General features: G+C 39.3%; 1 protein-coding gene across 3 annotated transcripts in view; it reads left to right on the forward strand.

The window, feature by feature from the left end:
* The window catches only part of SIK2 (salt inducible kinase 2), a 133,269-nt gene that overhangs the window by 80,142 nt on the left and 31,804 nt on the right, over positions 1-21,323 (forward strand). For all 3 annotated transcript variants that reach the window (XM_026505785.4, XM_044386671.3, XM_057316963.1), the window contains one exon: positions 11,640-11,801. In XM_026505785.4, coding sequence (XP_026361570.1) covers positions 11,640-11,801 — 162 coding nt within the window. The remainder of the gene's footprint in view (positions 1-11,639; positions 11,802-21,323) is intronic.

Consider the following 21,323-nt stretch of genomic DNA (forward strand, 5'->3'; position numbering starts at 1 on the left):
GTGGTATCTTGGTGTGGTTTTGACATGAATGTCCGTGATGGCTAAGGATTTTGAACATTTCTTCATGTGTCTGTTAACCATTTGTATGTCTTCATTGGAAAAGTGTCTGTTCATATCATCTGCCCATTTTATGATTTGATTGTTTCTCGTGTATTGAGTTTGAGAAGTTCTTTGTAGATCTTGGATACCAGTCTTTTATCTGTAGTGTCATTTGCAAATATCTTCTCCCATTCCGTGGGCTGCCTCTTAGTTTTTTTAACTGTTTCCTTGGCTGTGCAGAAGCTTTTTATCTTGATGAAGTCCCACAAGTTCATTTTTTCTTTTGTTTCTCTTGCCTTTGGAGATGTGTCATGAAAAAAGTTGCTGTGACCGATGTCAAAGAGGTTGCTGCCTATGTTCTCCTCTAGGATTTTGATGGATTCCTGTCTCACATCAAGGTCTTTCATCCATTTGGAGTTTATCTTTGTGTATGGTGTGAGAGAGTGGTCAAGTTTCATTCTTTTACATGTAGCTGTCCAGTTTTCCCAGCACCATTTATTGAAGAGACTGTCTTTTTTCCACTGGGTGTTTTTTCCTGCTTTGTCAAAGATTAGTTGCCCAGAGAGCCGAGGGTCCATTTCTGGGTTCTCTGTTCTGTTCCATTGATCTATGTGTCTGTTTTTGTGCCAGTACCATGCTGTCTTTCTGATCACAGCTTTGTAGTATAGCTTGAAATCCGGCAACGTGATGCCCCCAGCTTTGTTTTTCCTTTTCAACAATTCCTTGGCAATTTGGAACCAGAAAAGGTTCCACACAAATTTAAGGGCTGTTTGTTCCAGTTCTTTGAAAAATGTCATTGGTATTTTGATCGGGATGGCATTGAAAGTGTAGATTGCTCTGGGTAGCATGGACATTTTGACTATGTTTATTCTTCCGATCCATGAGCATGGAATATTTTTCCATCTTTTTGTGTCTTCTTCAATGTCTTTCAAGAGTGATCTGTAGTTTCTAGAATACAGATCCTTTACGTCTCCGGTTAAGATATGTCCGAGATAACATATGATTTTTGGTGCTATTGTAAATGGAATCGATTCCCTAATTTCTCTTTCTTCAGTCTCATTGTTCATGTATAGAAATGCGACTGATTTCTGAGCATTCATTTTGTATCCCGCCACATTACTGAATTGCTGTATGACTTCTAGTAGTTTGGGGGTGGAGTCTTTTGGGTTTTCCATTTAGGGTATCATGTCATCTGCGAAGAGAGACAGTTTGACTTCTTCTTTGCTGATTTAGATACCTTTTATCCCTTTTTGTTGTCTGATTGCTGTTGCAAGGACTTCTGGTACTGTGTTGAATAATAATGGCGAGAGTGGGGATCCTTGTCGTGTTCCTCATCTTAAGGGAAAGTCTCTCAGCTTTTCCCCATTGAGAATGATATTCGCTGTAGGCTTTTCATAGATGGTTTTTATGAAATTGAGGAATGTACCCTCTATCCCTACACCTGAAAGGTTTTAATCAGGAAAGGATGCTGTATTTTGACAAATGCTTTTTCTGCATCAATTGAGGGGATCATATTGTTCTTGACTCTTTTCTTGTTGATATAATCTATCACACTAATCAATTTGCGAATGTTGAACCAGCCTTGCATCCCAGGGATGAATCCCACTTGGTCATGATGGATAATCCTTTTAATGTACTGTTGGATCCTATTAGCTAGGATCTTGTTGAGAATTTTGGCATCCATATTCATCAGGGAAATCGGTCTGATTTCTCCGTTTTGATGGGGTCTTTGCCTGGTTTGGGGATCAAGGTAATACTGGCCTCATAGAATGAGTTTGGTAGTTTTCCTTCTATTTTTTGAAATAGCTTGAAGAGAATAGGTATTATTTCTTCTTTGAATGTTTGGTAGAATTCCCCGGGGAATCCATCAGGCCCTGGGGTCTTGTTTTTTGGGAGGTTTTTGATCACTGCTTCAATCTCTTCATAATTAATTGCCCTGTTTAAAAAGTCAATTTCTTCCTGTTTCAGACTTGGTAGTTTATAGGTTTCCAGAAAGGCATCCATTTCTTCCAGGTTGTTTAATTTATTGGCATAAAGCTGTTGATAAAAGTTTCTAATGATCCTTCCTATTACATTGGTGTTGGTTGTGACTTCTCCCCTTTCATTCATAATTTTATTAATTTGGGTCCTTTCTCTATTCTTTTGAATAAGTCTGGCCAGTGGCTTATCGATCTTATTTATTCTTTCAAAGAACCAGCTTCTAGTTTTGTTGATCTGCTCTACCCTGCTCCTGGTTTCTAATTCATTGATCTCTTCTCTAATCTTGATCAGCTGCCTTCTCGTGCATGGGTTGGGCCTGTTCTTCTGTTCCTGCTCCAGCTTCTTGAGGTGAGAATATAAAAACTGCATTTTAGATTTTTCTATTCTTTTGAGTGAGGCTTGGATGGCTATGTATTTTCCCCTTAGGACCACCTTTGCAGTGTCCCATAGGTTTTGGACCATTGTGTTTTCATTCTCGTTGGTCTCCATAAATTGTTTAAATTGATTTTTATTATTTTTTTTTAAGATTTTATTTATTTATGTGACAGAGAGACAGCCAGCGAGAGAGGGAACAGAGCAGGCGAGTGAGAGAGAAAGAAGCAGGCTCCCAGCAGAGGAGCCCGATGTGGGACTCGATCCCGGAACGCCGGGATCACGCCCTGAGCCGAAGGCAGACGCTTTAACGACTGCACTACCCAGGCGCCCCTAAATTGATTTTTAATTTCCTGGTTTACCCAATTATTCTTGAGCACGATGGTTCTTAGTTTCCAAGTGTTTGTGTTTCTTCCAAATTTTTCATTGTGATTTAGTTCCAATTTCAAAGCATTGTGGTCTGAGAATATGCAGGGAATAATTTCAGTCTTTTGGTATAGGTTGAGACCTGTTTTGTGACCCAGTATATGGTCTATTCTGGAGAACGTTCCATGTGCATTCGAAAAGAATGAGTATTCTGTTGTTCTGGGGTGTAGTGTTCTCTATATATCTATGAGGTCCATCTGGTTCTAGTATGTCATTCAAAGCTCTTGTTTCTTTGTTGATTTTCTGCTTAGTTGATCTGTCTATTGCTGAGAGTGGAGTGTTGAAGTCCCCTACTATTAACATATTTTTATCTATATGTTTCTTTATTCTGGTTAAGAGTTGGCTTGTGTATCTTGCTGCTCCCCTGTTGGGGGCATAGATATTTATAATTGTCATATCCACATGTTGTATACATCCTTTAAGAATAATATAGTGTCCTTCTGTATCTCTAACTACAGTCTTTAGTTTAAAATCTAATCTGATATGAGAATTGCTACCCCAGCTTTCTTTTGAGGTCCATTGGCATGAAAAATGGTTCTCCATCCCTTCACTTTCAGTCTGGGTGTATCTTTAGGTTCAAGATGAGTCTCTTGTAGACAGCAAATGGATGGCTCATGTCTTTTTATCCAGTCTGCAACCCTGTGGTGTTTTATGGGCGCATTTAGGCCATTCACATTGAGAGTGATTATTGAGAGATATGATTTTGATGATGTCATGTTGCCTGTAAAGTCTTTGTTTCTATAGATTGTAAATTTCTCTTCTGTATCACTCTTGGGGCCTTTATACTTTTATAGAACCCCCCCCCTTTAATATCTCCTGTAGGGCTGGCTTTGTGGTTACGAATTTGGTCAGTTTCTGCCGATCCTGGAAGGTCCTTATCTCTCCATCAATTCTGAATGACAGCCTTGCTGGATAAAGGATCCTTGGCTGCATGTTTTTCTCAGATAGAGCTTTAAAAATATCCTGCCAACCCTTCCTCTCATTCCAGGTCTGTGTAGACAGGTCTGACGTTATTCTGGTATTTTTACCTCTGTACGTGAGAAATTTCTTCGCCCTGGCCGCTTTCAAAACTGTATCCTTGGATCTAATATTTGCAAATTGCACTATGACGTGACATGGCGTAGGTTTGTCGTGGTTGACCTTGGGAGGGGTCCTCTCTGCTTCTTGGACACGAATGCTTGTTTCCTTTGCTGGATTAGGAAAGTTTTCAGCTACAATTCGTTCAAATATCTCTTCTAGACCTCTCTCTTTCTCCACCCCCTTGGGGATGGCGATGATTCTGACATTGGAACATTTCATTGACTCAGTAATCTCCCATAATCTACATTCTTGAGATTGAATTTTTTTGAGCCAAGTTTCTGTTTTAACTTTCTCTTCTACCATCCCATCTTCCAATTTACTAATTCGTTCTTCTGCCTCATTTACCCTGGCCGTCAGAGCATCTAGTTTTGACTGCATTTGATTCATAGTATTTTTAATTTCTGCCAGATTCGCTCTCATTTCCATCCTTAGAGATTCTATATTCTCGTTAATATTTTCGTTAATATTTTTTTCAAGTCTACACATCATCCTGACCATTGTTACTCTGAACTCCATTTCTGATAATTTGGTTATATCCATATCCATCAGTTCTGTGGCAAAGGCCACAGACTCATTATCTTTTCTTTGCTGGTGGGGATTTCTCCTTCTTGTCATTCTAATGAGGAGAGGTTGCGGGGTTGCCCAGAGCCCAAATTATTGACCAGGACCCAGGCAGTGTGCACTTGTTTTATAAGGACTTTAGGGATGTGGGCTTCTTGATTTTTCAGCCTGCCTTCTGGGGGAGGGGCCTGCCATGCTGATATTCAGGCAACCCTGTTTGGGTAGAGTCTCCCTATCCCCTGTGAGGGGGGATGGGGATGAGCACAATGTGAGCTGGTATTTCTGGGCTTTTGTTTTCTGGCGGCTTTCCCTGGTGGTTTTCTGTGGCTCTTCTGAGAGTCAGAGCAGCAGTGGCCGAATCTTAGCCTCTGTCTCAGAACAGAGAGATCGCAGTCTGCTTTCCACTGAGCTCTCTTGGCCTCTTTAACTCTGTTTCTGTTGGTGCTGCCAAAAACCCTGCAGCATCCGGGGTTGTGCACCCCACAGCCGGTGTCCCGGCCCTCACTTCCAGGGCCCGTATGTCTCTGTCCTTTGTGTGGTCTAACACCGCCAGCCACGCAGTTCCCACGCTCGCTCCCGAGCTCTCTGTTTCAGTGTGGTTCGCGCACTCCAGAGCGCTGGTTTTCAGTCTGGTCGTGCTTGTTCCCGGGCTCCTGGTCTCAGTCTGCTCTCTCGCGGGTGCCGGTCCGGTCCTCGAGTCCAGCCTGCTCCCCAGTGCAGGTGGCTACTGCTTCCCGGCACCAGAGCTCAGCGGCTCCCTCCCCCTTCCATTTATCTTCCGATATCTGTGCGCGGATTCACAGCTCCCCTCTTCTTACCTCAATACTCAGCTCTGGAGATGTTCATTTGTGGGGATCCAGATGTATCTTCCTCCATCTCAGGCTGATTCCATGGATTTTCAGGATGGTCTGGTACATATCCAGCTTGACTCAGGGGACCAGCTGAAAAAGGGGACGCATACTCCTCCACCATCTTTTCCCTCCCCAGGCTGTACTGTGCATTCTTAGGTTGGTATAATCTCAAGATTAAAAAGAACTGCAGAGAGGGGCGCATGGGTGGCTCAGTCATTAAGCGTCTGCCTTCGGCTCAGGGCGTGATCCCAGGGTCCTGGGATCGAGCCCCACATCGGGCTCCATGCTCCACTGGGAGACTGCTTCTTCCTCTCCCATTCCCCCTGCTTGTGTTCCCTCTCTCGCTGGCTGTCTCTCTCTCTGCAAAATAAATAAATAAAATCTTAAAAAAAAACTGCAAAGAAATTTTAACTTTTAAACTTCATCCAGTAATTTTATTGTTAGTAGTAATATTAGTATAGGTATTTTGACATTACGTCATGTATATTATAGGATAAGTAATTTATGTTAATATTAAGAACTAGAATCTTTTATGTAAGAAGAAAAGAAATATATATGTAAAAATCAAAGAAAAGTAATTCCTGTAATGGTCAATTTGAAATGGAGTGAAGTCATTACTTTTTTTTTTCTATTTAAAAGGATTTATTTCCCAGCTCTGTCTCTGAAAAGTCTTAGAAGTAATATCAACCCCGCCATAAAAAGCACCCTGAGCACCCAGATACCATTCCCCAGTAAAGAGAACCAAGGCTTCTTGGAGAAATGACTGATTCTAAGTTTGGGGCAGGCAGTGTTCAAGTTATGCATGAGACATTTTTATTGTGCCAGAAAGCAACAAAGGCATTGAATATTTCTGTATTTATAAAACAAAAACTTATAACGGGTTCTCACTAGTCAAAGATGGAAAATTTTAAGCCTCAAAAAGAATAATGACTGTAATTAATTGAAAGAAATTGAGTGTATAAGAATCCATGCACCCATTATGATACTTAAGAGAATCATCAAATAGTAGAAGAATTAAAAAATAAACATACAATTCTTAATAGTTATCATTGGAGGTAGCCAGTGTGCCAACCCTTTACTCTGAAAATCGGTTTAACTTAAGGAGGAAGAGTTGAGCACTCATCCTTCTTAACCTATTTTAGTTAGAGTTCAGGATAACTGAATAGCCCTAATTGACAACAGAAGAATTTCATCTAATAGATGTGACAGGAATAAAATAATTAGGAAGTCACAGTTTTGCAACCCCTAATGAAGTAACTGGTTCAGGTTCAACCACCAGTGAATGCTAAAATTAGTTCTGTGGTTATCCAAGTACAGCCCCTGTTCCAGTATCTTAAGCATCACCTGGATGCTTATAAAAAAATACATAAATTCTTGGGCCCTTTCCAGCACCTGCTGTGTCAGAGACTCTAGAGAGATGTCCCAGCAATCTGTTTTAACAAGCCCTCTAAGGGTTCTGATGTACACTGGAGCTTAAGAACCATGTTAGGAAAAAGAGATGAGAATATTTAATTGAAGGATCAAGCTCTCACCCCACAACTCAATGACCAACCTCAGTACTCCTAGAAGCAAGAGAACCAGATGTTTTATTCCTCCAAGTAGATGTACCTGTGACATATTCTTGCCACCCACCAAAAAAATTAAACTTGAATCTATTCTATTCTTTATACTTGAATTCCAAATTATTGGAAATACAGGAGATAAGAGAATAAGTTAACCGATATCATGAGTAAGTAAAAGACAAATCCAGAATGGAGGATGACTGACCTAGTTTCTTCAGCAAGTCAGTAGCATAGGAAAGGGGGAGGGAGGAAAACTGTTCCAGAAGAAAAGGATTCCGAAGACAAAATAAGCAAATACAGAGTGTACATCTTGGGGCACCTGGGTGGCTCAGTCAGTTAAATATCCGACTCTTGGTTTCGGTTCAGGTCCTCATCTCAGGGTTGTAAGATCGAGCCCCGTGTCGGGCTCTGTGCTGGGTGTGGAGCCTGCCTAAGATTCTCTCTCTCCCTCTCCCTCTGCCCCTCCCCAGCTCTCTCTCTCTTAAAAAAAAAAAAGTACATCTTGTTTGGATCTTGATTCCAGTAAGCCAACTGAGGAGACTTGAACACAGACTGTGAATTAGATGATGTTAAGAAATTGTTAATTTTGTTAGGTGTGGTGATGGTATTATGGTTATGTAAGAAGGTGTTATATATATATATATATATATATATTTTAAGATACATAGAAGTAGGGTGAAAAAAAATGCCAACATTCGCTTTAGGTACTACAGGAAAAAGATATATGAAGCAATATGGCAAAATGTTAACAACTCTTAAATCTGGGGAATTCATTATACTATTTACTCTCATGTATGTTTGAAATTTTCATAATAAAAAATAGAAAAATTTAAAAGATACCTACAAAAATTTTTACTAGGATATATTTATTCCTGTGCTAGCCATTATCATGGTGTATTGTAATTGCCTATTGTCTATACTAGTATTTCTCAAATTATCAGTATTGAAAGAACAATTTTTTAAATTGTCCAGTTTGTCACAGACCATGATTTTTGTAAAATACAATAAAAATCAATTACCATAAAAACAAAATGGGAGGACAGGACATACAAAATATAACCTTAAAAAATTTTGTTATTAAAGTCAACAAAATTACATTTCACTTACCACTTTCACTTACAAGCAATTTTTTAAATGTACCCATCAAAAATACACATACAGGCAATTAGTATGAAGAACTGCTGTTACACTCAAGTTTGTTCTGTAACCATAATTATTAAGTTTTTTATGTGAAACACGAATGTTCTTTTTGCATGTTCCCTTGAGGACCTTGTGTATTAACTTGAGTGAGGACTGAGAACAGCGCCCCTCATAGAGGATGAGAAAGTATACCTAAACCAATGTTATTTCAGCCTCAGTTACTTCTGTTCCTGGTTTCTCAGCAGATGGTGCAGTTTTCAGGGATGCCCACACTGCAGAAATCATATAGAATGAGGAAGGTTCACGTCAGGGGTGAACAACATACCAACCTCTCTAAACAGGCACTGTCTTAATCTCTGGAACGTGGATGTTGTCATTTTTCTCACAGTGTGTTATATATTGTTATGTGATTCTGGCTTTACATGGTGATTTTAGGTTCAGGCATACCATTCCCCCCCCCCCCACCCCGCCCCAGACAGTACCTTTCCTGCCAGGCTTCAAAGCTTTTCTGCCCCCTTGGCTAGGGTGGTATTAATTTGGACTGATTGCTTCAAAAAACAGTCTGTACTCTAGATTCTCTTGTGCTTCCTAGGACTCATTTTGTAAGCGACAGTTTGTTGTTGTTGTTTTCCTCCATATACTTATATTTGTTCACATTGGATCTGTTAGGTTTCTCTGTGTTGCCAGAATCACAAAAATTTTTCCCATTAACTCACATTGACTCAGCATTTTCTTATTTTTTTTCTTTTTTTTATAAAGATTTTATTTATTTGTAGACAGAGAGCGAGCTCTCAAGCAGGGGGAGCAGCAGGCAGAGGGAGAAGCAGGCTTCCCGCTGAGCAAGGAGCCAGATTCAGGACTCGATATCAGGGTCCTGGGATCGTGCATAACCTGAGCTGAAGGCAGACGCTTAACTGAGCCACCCAGGTGTCCCTGACTCAGCAGTTTCAACAGAAAGAAATTTTGTCTCTTTGGAGAAGTCATTTATTTGTCTATGAAAAAATTGTCTCTTCAGAACTACAGCTTAAGTGGCATTTGGTGTGGAATTTCTGCAAAGATAATGCTAACTAGCCAAAAGATAATCCTGTACAGAAAACACGTTGCATTTCCCTGAGTAAGTTATATTTGCCCACGGGGCCAACCCTTTGTTATGGATTTCCCTGTTCATCCAGTATAGAATTGAGGCTCTGGTTTACTCTTATGAACAGAAAGTACATTGTTTACTTGATAGTTAACTTAGACATAGGCACTCTGATGACAGTTTGGACATTTTGACTGAAAATTCTATATATTCTTAAATGAATTTTTTTTTCCTGTAGAGTTCTGAGTGGCTATTATGTGTGCTTTGTCAAGGCAGAAGGAAGATGTGGGGAGCTGATCATCTCAATTTGTGATCATAGCAGATGAGGAAACATACACAAGATGTCATACTTAATTTTTTTTGAGTATAGTTGACCTACAATGTTACATTAGTTAAAAGTGTACAATTTAGTGATTTGACAAGTCTATACATTATGCTGTGTTCTCCACAAGTGTACTACTATCTGTCCCATTACATCCCTGTTACAGTATCATTGACTGTATTCCTTATGCTCTGCTGTTTATTCCTGTGACTTGCTCTTTCAGCCTGTATCTCCCTCTCCCCTTCACTCATTCTGCCCAACCCCACACCCTCATCCCCTCTGGCAACCATCAGTCTGTTCGTTGTATTTATAGGTCTGATTCTGCCTTTTTTTTTTTTTCTATAGCTGATGTCAGAGAAATTACTGCCTGTGCTCATTTCTAGGATTTTGTGGTCCTAGACACATTTAGGTCTGTCTGCTTACATTTAAAGTCTCTAACATGTATAGTACTAATATTCTACATTTTATAATGGTTGATGATACCATCCATGATCAGACCTTAAGTAAGTATTTAATAAAAACTGCCTCTTATGTTTTGTACAAAGTACTAAAGCAGTGTGGGGAGTACAAAGAAAATGATATGGCCCCTATCTTTAGAAAGCTTAAGTGAAGGTACCTTATTTTCTACCACAGGGTGTTAGAAGTAGGTGTGTGTGTGTGTGTGTGTGTGTGTGTGTGTGTGTGTGTACCCAAACACGTACGCACTTTGAGATACTATGAGCTATATGCAGGTAACTACAGTGTGAGCCAATGTGTTGTCGGTGATAAGGAATTCAGAGTAGAGATTAGTTCTACTTGAAGTGATGAGGAACTGTTTAAGGGCAAGGTGGCATTTGAGCAGGGTTTGAAAGGATAGTTAGGATTTCAGCCGTCTAGTAAAGAAGCTTAATACAGTTTTTTTAAAAAGCAGTCAAAAGTTCCAGATCAGCCATTCACTTACCAGCTGTACAAATTCAGCCAGATTACATAATCCCTCTGATCTTCAGCTTCCTCATCTACAAAATGAAAATTAAAATAATAGTTATCATAGAGGGTTTTAGGAAGATTAAGAGGGATACAGTGTTACAAACATGCTTCTTAAACTGTAAAGTGCTGTACAAACGTTAATTTTGTAGTAAATAATGAGGATGTCATGAGCCAAAGCCATGGAATCTAAGTATCAGTAAACCACATAGCCCAGAACAGAAAATATTTGGAGATGACTGAATATTAACTCACCCATACAATTCCTAAGTTGGGAAAATAGTCCTAAATTTTAGAAAAGCCTTTCAAGATTTCTGCTGACCCTTCCCCCTCAAAAGATCATTTCAGAGGCCTTTTAGATGTTCAGGCAAAACTTGAATGAGCTATAATGTTTTATTGAGTTTATGAAAACATATGCAGAATTAATTTTCAGGTAAACTGCTTTAGTAGGGATTATAACATTGCACAAAGATAGCTAATGTATCCTGCAGAGTATATTTGCTTAGAGAATATGGCTATCATGTTTGATTTAGAGGACAAGTCTTGGGTAAATCAGAAGTACTCCACCAAACAAAACAGGGTGTGAATTATTTAGGCTGCTTCCAGGGATGACTGTATCTTATGTTACAGGTGGCTTCTATAATAACTGCAGGAAATAATTGTTTCAAAGAAAGATATCCTTTGTCTGATGGGATGTCAGAAAATGGATTCATGGGTTTGTTTGGGTTGTTTACATAAATTTTACTTTTTAAATGTGGTTAGGAAAAATAGTCGTAAACAGAAGAACAGAGGGAATGTTAGGCATATAAAACATTGTGAATTATACTGTGAATATTCCACTTGCTGTTGTCTGGTCTTGGGCTCTTTCCATTTATCTGGACTCCAGAAATATGATTGGAACTACTTTTCTCAAGGCAGGGAACTTGGAAAACAGCATGTTACTTGAACACTCACTCCTATTCATTTAAAGAGCTTTTGAATAGATGAAGGAGATTAAGAGTACACTTATCTTGATGAGCACTGAGTAATATATGGAATTGTTGAATCACTGTATTGTACACCTGAAACTAATCTGACACTGTATATAAACTACACTGGAATTACAATAGAATAAATAAAAAGATAGCTTTTTGAGGAGAAAAAATTCTGCCTACTAATAGTGGGGATTCTTTGTTGGTTGGTTGGTTTTGGTGAATAATCCTAAATTCTCTCTCTCTCTCTCTCTCTCTTTTTTTTTTTTTTTTTTTTTTTTTTTTTTACAGACTACCTTGCTAATCACGGCCGGTTAAATGAGTCTGAGGCCAGGCGCAAATTCTGGCAAATCCTGTCTGCTGTTGATTATTGTCATGGACGGAAGATCGTGCACCGTGATCTCAAGGCTGAAAATCTCCTGCTGGATAGCAACATGAACATCAAGCTAGCAGGTAGCTGGGACGCAGCTGGCTCTAATGTGACCAGACGCGAGCCACTGTACTTGGTGTGTGTGCAGGCAGAGATTCAGGAACATCTCTGTCAGTGACATCAGGCTTTCTTAAAGCGTGTTTTACTCATAGTTCTAAGATTACTGACAAGTAAGACAAATAGGTTCATTATTGTACAGAGTGGCAGGACTGGGGTCTGATTTGTGGCCAGGTCCCTTGGTGTGCTCTGCTGGAGGACGTACGTTTGTCTGGGTGTGTGTCTGAGTTGGGGGACTGATAGCCAGACCAGAGGAGCAGCACAGATCCCTAGTGCTCTACCCTGCTCTCCTGGTTATGGATCATTGCTGCAGAGAGGTCACAGCCAAATAAAAGACAGTGATAGAAGTTGAACGCCTTGCTCTGGTATAATAAGGTTTTGAGTTATAACATGCAGGTTAAGGGTAGAGATTATTTTGTTAGTTTTTCTCCTACAGTTTTTACAATTGTAAAAGGTTTTATATTTTGTAGTCCAAGTTTCTTTACCCATATGGTCAAAAATTCAATAAATACTAATGTGTCGGTACTGTGCTATGCTAGGTATACTGGGGATACAAATCCTCTGATTCTACAAGTCTAACGGGGAGATAAAAATAATTAAAATACAATGTGTTGCCCAAAATTGTCTGTATAAACTGCAGTAGAATCTAGGTGAAGGAATAGCAGTCCACCTGAGAAGTCGTCAGGGAGGCTTCACAGAGAAGGAACTATTTGAACTTAGGCTTGAGGGATGAGTTAGAAGCTTGCCAGGAAGATAAACGGAAGTAGGATATTGCACACAGGCGAACTGTGTAAATACCACAGGTATAAGGGAAAGAGATTGAGATTGGTGTGGTGGGGAACTGTAGCTCAATATTGGTGAAATGTAAGGTCTGTAGACAAAGGGAATTGACACAGGAGGAGCAGACAGGCAAAGAGCAGAATATGAAGGGTCTTGAACGCCATGAAAAAGATTTCAGAGTTTATTCTGTTGCTAATAAGGAGTGCAACCTATTGAAAATTGTAGGGTGGGATGGGAGTGAAGGTGGGACTGGGCTACTATGATTAGATTTGCATGTTGGAAGGAGGTTTCTTTCTGGCAGCAGAGTGAAGATGGGTAGGAGGTGTGGGTAAGACTGAAGACAGGAAGGTTAATAAGGAATCTAAGCCAGTAGTCCAATTAAGAAAATGTGGGTCTGGGCTAGAGTAGCAGCAGCAGAGGTTGTAGGTGTGGGAGGGAGATTTATTTCAGTTAGGATATTGAAGAAGATAAGGAGCTTGAAGCAAAAGCTTAGCAAAGTTGCAAGTGGCGGTGTTTTGTTCTAGGATTGTTAAAGAGGAACAGAGGGGCATCCAGATGAGAGGAGCTGACGGAGACATTATTTGCTGACCAGCTAGGTTGGATACTCATTGGACTCTTAAGCTTAGGGGCAAAAAAACAGCCTTGGTTTGCTGCACTGTGGTATAAAATAGAAGGTAAAAGCCTCTGATTTGTGCATGTAACTGGTTTATTTCTGTGCCGCTTCCATTAGTTTTTGCCTTGGGCTTTTGAGGGAGAGCAAATAATTAATTTTTACTTACTTTACTTTAACTTTTACTTTAACTTTAATAATTTTAAATGCCAATGTTACATATGGTTCAGGGAGGTAATGGATTTTCCATTCTGCAGGCTATGACTTTTTTTTCAAATGGGATTGCCTGAATAAGACAGTTTTTTAAGTTAATCTGTTTCATTCCCGTTATATATATAAGGATTTGTATTGATTTGTCTTTTCTGCTTTGAAAGTGCAATCCACAGTATTGGTGTTTCCATAGTTTCTTATGTGTGTTCACTTCTTCCATTTTTTTTTTCCCTCTTCTTCTTTTGGCCCTTCCACTGATCTCATTCACCTCACTCCTGTTTGCCATTCTTCAGGAGTGCACTTCACTGGGACCTTTTGTTTACTGCTTAAAAGCATCTGCTGCCCTCAAATTGTCCTCTTCAGAGAAGGCTCTTGTTTTTTGAAGTCCTTAACTCTGTAGAAAGAAAGAGGAAACCCCTGCTTCATAACTTCATATTCCTTTATCACTAAAACAAAAAATTCACAAAAACATATTTCCAAGGAGTTCTGGGAGTCTTTTTAGGCAGAGAAAGTTTAGCGGTGTGAGTCATATGCTATAGAAATTGCAGAGTGCTCTGTCACTAACATCTCAAAAGAAAATGTCAAAGTAGAACACCAAAGAAACTTGCAAACAAAATATACAGAATATTCCTTTAAGGTTATAACCAAGTTTTGCCTGGCTATAATATGTCTCCTATAATTTTGGCATATAATATAGGTGGGTAAACTCAGTAATGTTATCGTTATGTGGTATTCACAGCTAAGTCTCTTTGACCTCAGGAAGCACACATTCTGAGTTTCCAAGCATTATTGGTAAGTTTTTCCTCAAGGGTTACTCACTAACTGAATTTGGGGTTTTATCATTCAGTATTTATGCATTTAGTGTCATTGATTCTGTGCCTTACAAGTGGAGACACGCACGCAGGCGTGCACGCGCGCACACACACAGTATATCTTAGCACTCAAATATCCCCTTGTCTACATTTTTCTGTCATCCTCACCACCACTTACCCCAAATTTTAGTAAATGTTTATAAAGCATTTGTGCTCCTAGGCTAAATCCTGAAGATTGAAGTATTTCAAGACAAAAACAACAACAATGCAAAAAAGTTCAACTCTGCTCCCACTTGGAGGAGTTAACCCAGAACCAGTGCTTTAAATATAACACAAGAAGATAATTGTAAAGTTCATGAAGCTAGGAGAAAGACTAACTCTTCCTGGAAGAACCAGGGAAATGATTAGCTAAGACTTGGTTAAGAAGAAGGCATTTGTAGTGGGACAGGGGGAGAGAAAAGCAAAGGGGGTGTGAGGTAGGGATGGCGGCTCCAGGCAGGTAGATCAGCATATGCAAAGGCGGGCAGGCCAGAGAGCTCAGATTGTGTAGGGAAGCTGCGGACCAGAGCTAGTGGGACATGAGTGCCGGTGACAAATGATAAGGAAAGACCCTGGACAGGTTGGCAGAGCTACATCATGAAGAACTGTACGTGCCATCAGAAGTTTATATGTGTTTCCATGTGCTTAAAAGAATTTCACCAGGATGTTTATTTTTATCCATAGGTTTTATAACTTTTATAGTCCTGCTTTCCTTTAAAAACATCATCTTGTGATCTTTGAGGATTCTTCTTGAGAATTTTAAAGAATTCCAACACATGTAGGAAAGGTGGGACTCCATGGGAAAATTGCAAGAACTCAGAATAAAACACAGAATTATTCCCTCAAATTATACTTTGCTTTTTCTCCTTAGGAAGATCTCTTTCATTACTAAATGGGCTGAATAAATGAACTATTTTAGCCATCTTGTATGTTGAAATTGAAGAGAAAGTGCAAACCAAAACTAGGTGTGAATTACAGTATTTGTCTCAGTTCGTAAGACTGAAAATGGGGTAGAAGTATCAAATGTGGTTTATTTTAATAAGTACAGAAACAAGGCTTTGAAATCATTTTCTAATTTATGCTCCTCCAATGGATAAAGACTTCAGACACTGATGAGCCATGGATCCATCCATACCCGTGTGTGTTCATTGCCTCAATTATGAGACCTCCAGCCTTTGCAAAATACGAGGCAGAATGCAAAGAAATATTGGCTTTCATTAGTTGTAATAGTTGTGGTAATGTTTCTTCCTAGCAATTTTGGCCATGACTCTTCAGGCATCAGGTTGAGAATAAATAGATGAAGGACATTTAGTTTACTCTTCACCTTTCCTAATCTGAAATGTTTATAATAAATACTTAAAGATAAAAATGTATGAACTACTTGGAGGTAGTTTTCAGAAAATATCACCATTCAGACAAGGCTTCTATATAAAGAATGTGGCGTGTGATATTAGACAGTATTGGTGGAAACTCTGGCTATGTCACTTAGTGGCTGTGTGACCTTGGGCTGATTATTTATGCTCACTGAGCCTATGTTTCCATACATATGAAACAGATTAATCTATTTCTCAGGAATATTGCAAGGATTCATGATAATGTTAGAGACGGGGGCTAGTAGGTAAGAGTATGGTCTCTAGAACCAGACTACCTGGCTTTAAGTCATGATTCTGCCACTTGCTAGATGGGTGACCTTGGACACGTTGCCCTCAGTTTCCTTATCTGTGAAGAGGGAATGATAGAAGTTCATATCTCATAGCGGTCATAGTTAATATTTGCAAAGTACTAAGAACAGTGCCTGATACATAGTTAATGCTATTTAAGTGTTTGTTAAATAAATTATTAAAGTTTCTGGCACCATGTAAACACTCAGTAAAAGGTAGCTGTTCTTTGTATTCAATATATAATTGATTCCATGTGAAAACAAGTCCTGAAAATTCTGATAGCCATATAACCCCCCTCATCATGTTTTTTTTTTTTTAATTACCAGGGCCTTAAAGCCTTATTAATACAAATCTCAGAGGAATGAGACAAGTTTATCATTTATATTCTAAATTGTCTCTACTTGATATGAATTAATTTTTTTTTCTAAGAGGGACCTTAAACATCATTAGTGATGTGTAATGGCCCGATAGATCTGACCTGTGCATCACTTGTCTCCGGCTCCAAGAGGGATGCTTCCTTTCTGAATTGACCCATGACCTCCAAGTAACCCGTCATCTCTCATTGTTTCTAACAAACTTCCTGTTCACAAGAAGACCTTGAGACAGGGTTTCTGTATATGTAATTCCAGTGTTGTGCCCTGGAATCAAAAAAGGCTGGGGCGCCTGGGTGGCACAGTAGTTAAGCGTCTGCCTTCGGCTCAGAGCGTGATCCCAGCATTCTGGGATCGAGCCCCACATCAGGCTCCTCCACTGGGAGCCTGCTTCTTCCTCTCCCACTCCCCCTGCTTGTGTTCCCTCTTGCTGGCTGTCTCTCTTTGTCAAATAAATAAATAAAATCTTTAAAAAAAAAAAAAAAGGCTAAGGGAGGCTGAGATACATAGTAAAATATTTATTACAAGTGTCCTTGCTATCCTCCTGCCACTGGTATTATGTAAAAAGAGCTCTGCGTTAACAAGCACAGTGAGACCTCCTCTTTATCCTGTAAGCCCATTGAGCACCAGAACACATTAAGCCTGGACTATGGAAGACAGCTCAGAGGGTTTCTTTGAGTTTTGTTTTGTTTTTCCCCTCTTCTTCTACCTCCCTCTCTCCACCCCACTTGGGGCTAAGGAAGACCATTTATTTGCTCCGTAGCTCACTGAACTCCCTCATTGCACAAATCAATGCCTCGTCGTAGTCAGCAGGATCACATTTCATCTCCACTGTGGTGACCATGCTCGTTGCCCTCCTGTCAGGTAGAGAGGGAGTAACTGACGTTTGGGAGGAAGCTGTGCAGCTGGCCTTTCCTTGCTGGTGGGCAGCAAAGCACACAGCGACGTCAGTGCTGGCCGGCCCCTGTGCCGTTGACGTAATGTGTCAGTGTCGTCTCTCCCACTGTCCTGCCCTTCATTTGTCAGCTTTCATTTCCTCATAATTGTCTTCTCTGCTCCTGTTATAATAATTACAGAAGAGGTGTCTCTCTCCAGCGAGACTGGGTATCTGAATTCTGGTAATTTTAGAAACAAGGATAAAATTAACCCTAAAGCCATCTGCTGCTCTGTAGGAGAATTTTTTTAATTATAAATTAAACATTATAACACACTGCTGGAGATTTAAAATTGCCTTGGTGGTGTTGATTCCTAGAAGTCGCATACTTAGCTCAAAGACTGGTTTTCATTGTTTTTTTTTTTTCCCTTTTCAGAAAAAAATTAGTTTACCTAATGACTTCTTCTATTTAGTCTTTATGTCATTTAAATAAAAATCCTGAAAATATTTAGTAATTACAATCATTTTGCAACAGTAACAGACTGTTTAATATCTTGTGTATGGTTTTCACAACCTTTGTTTTGTTCTCTGTTTCCTGGCTACTTGAAGAGTGGTCTGGGGACCAGCAGCATGAGCATCACTTTGGAGCTTGTTAGAAGTGCAGAATATCCAGCTCAGCCCTAGACCTGCTGAATCAGAATCTGCATTTTAGCATTGCCCAGGTGGTTTGTATGACTGCTCATGTTTGATCTATTTCATTCCATTAAGCACAACGGAATTCTTTTGTGCTTAGTTCCCATCAGACAGTAATCATCAGGATCAGCTTATTTATTCTGTGTAAGGTCCTATTATTCCTAAAACATTGGCCTTTTGCTAATGATATTAGGGCACAGATAACTTAGGTAATTTAGGGATGACAATAATAATTGGTATTTGTTATCAGTAAGATATGGGTCAATCAGTCACTTTCAAAATAAGCAGACAATAATAGCAGTTCTAGTACTGTTTTCAAATATATCCATAGTCTGTTACTGGTTAGTTAGATAAGAGGTAATTAGAGGACTCAGCTTTTGAGGCCAAGTTCATTTCCATGAGAGTCCGTCAACAGTAATTGAATCAGTTCTGTGGTTAAACAGTCTACTCCAAACCCTCTCTTCTGTAGACATTTTAAGCCACACAGAAACCAAGTGAGAGAATATGGATATATTAGGAAATCCCAAAACCATTGTTAAGAGTAAAACCCCTGGAGAACGTGCCTTTGTGTTAGGAGTGTGGGCACACGTCATCTCACATGAAAGGACAAGATGTCTATTCAACACATTGTGCATTCTTAAAAAGGATATGGATTCCTAAAATGAATGTAGGCATATATTTCTGACATTTACTTTGTAAACACTTATTTCCATTCACTTATGAAGGATGCTGTTGACATAGCATCTAATAGTGTAGAGACGAGAAAGCCCTCACTTGCCAAGTTCTGCTGGCAGAGGGATGAATTAGAAAACCTCTCCTCTCTACTAATGTAAAAGATTTTTTCTGGGTTTATGACAGCCTTACCTCCAACTTTGAGTTGGATTAAACTTCTCTGGCTAGTGACATACTTGGAACATCTGTGATAAAGTAAAAAACAAAAACAAAAAACACCTGGCTTTGCAGTTTAAAAAAACCTGTGTTTGACTACTGGCTAAGCCACTCATAGCTAGTGATACTTGGGCAAGTCATTTAACCACTTTGAACTTTAATTTCCTTGTTTGTAAGACAAGGACAGTCACATCTCACAGAGCTGTCATCACAATTAAACGAAATTATGTATTAAAAAAAGTACCAAGTATGTAACGCCTGATCCAGTGTAGGCATGACATAAATATTTTTTGGGTTTGATTTTAACTCCTAAACCATGTTGAAGGACAAGTTGTCAGTTTCTAAAACTTATGATTTCACATTGAACTTTCTTAAAATTAAGAGATTCTTTGAGAAAGATTTTTTTTTTCCAAATATGTTTAAGAATGTTGAAAATCATGATTGATCTGACAAACCTAAGGTGTGTTATGAGGGCGAGTTCAGTTACTCCCCACACAAATGACAAATTACTGCAGAGGAAAGAAACTTTTTATATCTTCAGGATTTTGTCAGAGTTGCTCAATCTTGTATGAATAAAAATAGTATCAAAATAAACTAAACTGAACCCTGGATTAGAATGAGAAGTATCAGTATGAATTCATGGGTTTTTTAAAATACATATAGAAAGGTACAAGAATAAATATCGGGGGGGTGTATACATATATTTTAGCATTTGTACATATATTTCCTAACTCTCTCAGCTGACAGGGCCTAGAAGCAGTGACATCCCAGCTGCAATGAGTACATCTAGGTCCTAGTCTTGGTTCTAAATACCATCTAAATGTTCTAAATGCCATTCGTCTGTAAAAGGAACCAGGCTCCTTGGAAAAGTGGTTGATTCCAGAGCTGGGGCAGGGAAAATAGAAAATGAGCCTGGAACTTCTTCTGGTGCCAGAGATAAGGAAATACTTAAAATGAAATTTATTTAAAAAGATGAAGGCATGTTGAAAGGATATAGAAGCCAACCTGAATTAGCTTCTCATGGCCAAAGCCAGAACTATCTGAGCATCAAATAAATAACAATAGTTTTGAATTATAATTCAAAGAATAAAATAAATGTTCATGACAAATACAATGACAATATGATAATTAAAAAATAAATGATTTAATGAATAAATGAAAGGGGAAGAAGGGCAACTCTTCCTTAAAGAAGAATTGTAATTAAGAAGTGTAGAAGACATGGGGAAAATGAAAACTCACAATTAGAGCACTACAGTAATCGCTGCAATCCAGATCTACCAATGAATGCTAAAGTGATGGGTGGAAAGTTTGAGAAACAGGATCTGTATAGTCTCAATGTATCTTCTCTAATATATTAATTATAAAAGGGAAAATAGTAACTTTACAATGGGGAAACCCAGCAGAAAGCACCTTAATCAAGAAATCAGGGTTACCCACCCACCCCCCGCCCAGTAATTAGACATACTACCAGGTGTCCCCTTATACAGTGCAATGAAAAGAGCACCTCACCTCTTTCTTTAAGATTTTTATTTTATTTTATTTTTTTTGGGTCAGAGACAGACCGCAAGCAGGGGGAGAGGGAAAGGGAGAAGCAGGAGCAGGCTCCCCGCTGAGCTGGGAGCCCAATATGGGGCTTCATCCCAGGAGTCTGGGATCATGACCTGAGCCAAAGGCAGATGCTTAACCATCTGAGTCAGCCAGGCAACCCAGCACCTCACCTCTAGATGTGCTCCCCAAAAATCCATAATCTCAATCCAGTCATGAGAAAACACCAGGCAAAACCAGACTGACGGACAGTCTACAAAATATGTGACCTGTATTGTTCGTGGTAAGGGAAGACCGAAGAACGGTTACAAATTGGAGAAGCCTAAGGAGACACTACCACTAGATGCATTGTGGAATCCTGAACTGAGAGGGCACGTTTGTGAAAAATTGGTGCTGTCTTAATAAAGTCCATGGTTTAGTTAATAGTGTTACTTTCTTAGTTTTGATTATTTTACTAATATAGTTATAAAAAATGTTAGCATTAGGGGAAGTTGGGTGAAGGGCATAGGGAATTCTGCTTACTGTGTATTGTTGCAGTTCTTCTGGAAATCTAAAATTATTTCAGAATTAAAAGTTAACTAATACCGAAGTGAATCCAGCATTACATGGCGTAAGCTTTATGGCAGAAAATAGGACACAAAATGTCTGAGGGACATAGCAGCCATCGTTTCAGGTATTAACTTGCAGGTCAGAGGTAGAGAATGCATGAAGCTGGCTGGACCAGTGTTTTGTTTCCAGCAAGGGCAGGCTGGATCAAATTACTGTTTTCCTAATGGTTGCCAAAAGTCAGATGATAATATGGGGTCTTTTATTATCCTCTGTCATTGGGAGCCTCTCTTCTCTGTTTGCACAGTGGTTGACACATGTACGCATTCAAATGTTTACTGAAGGAAGGAAGAAAAGGAAGAGAAGGAAGAAAGGAAGGAAGGAAAGACGGACGGATGGACTTTGGTGTGATGAACACTAACCCACTGCATTTTTATAAAAGGCAATAAACAAATCCTG

The sequence above is a fragment of the Ursus arctos genome, unplaced genomic scaffold (genome assembly GCF_023065955.2).
Source record: "Ursus arctos isolate Adak ecotype North America unplaced genomic scaffold, UrsArc2.0 scaffold_22, whole genome shotgun sequence".
NCBI lineage: Eukaryota > Metazoa > Chordata > Mammalia > Carnivora > Ursidae > Ursus > Ursus arctos.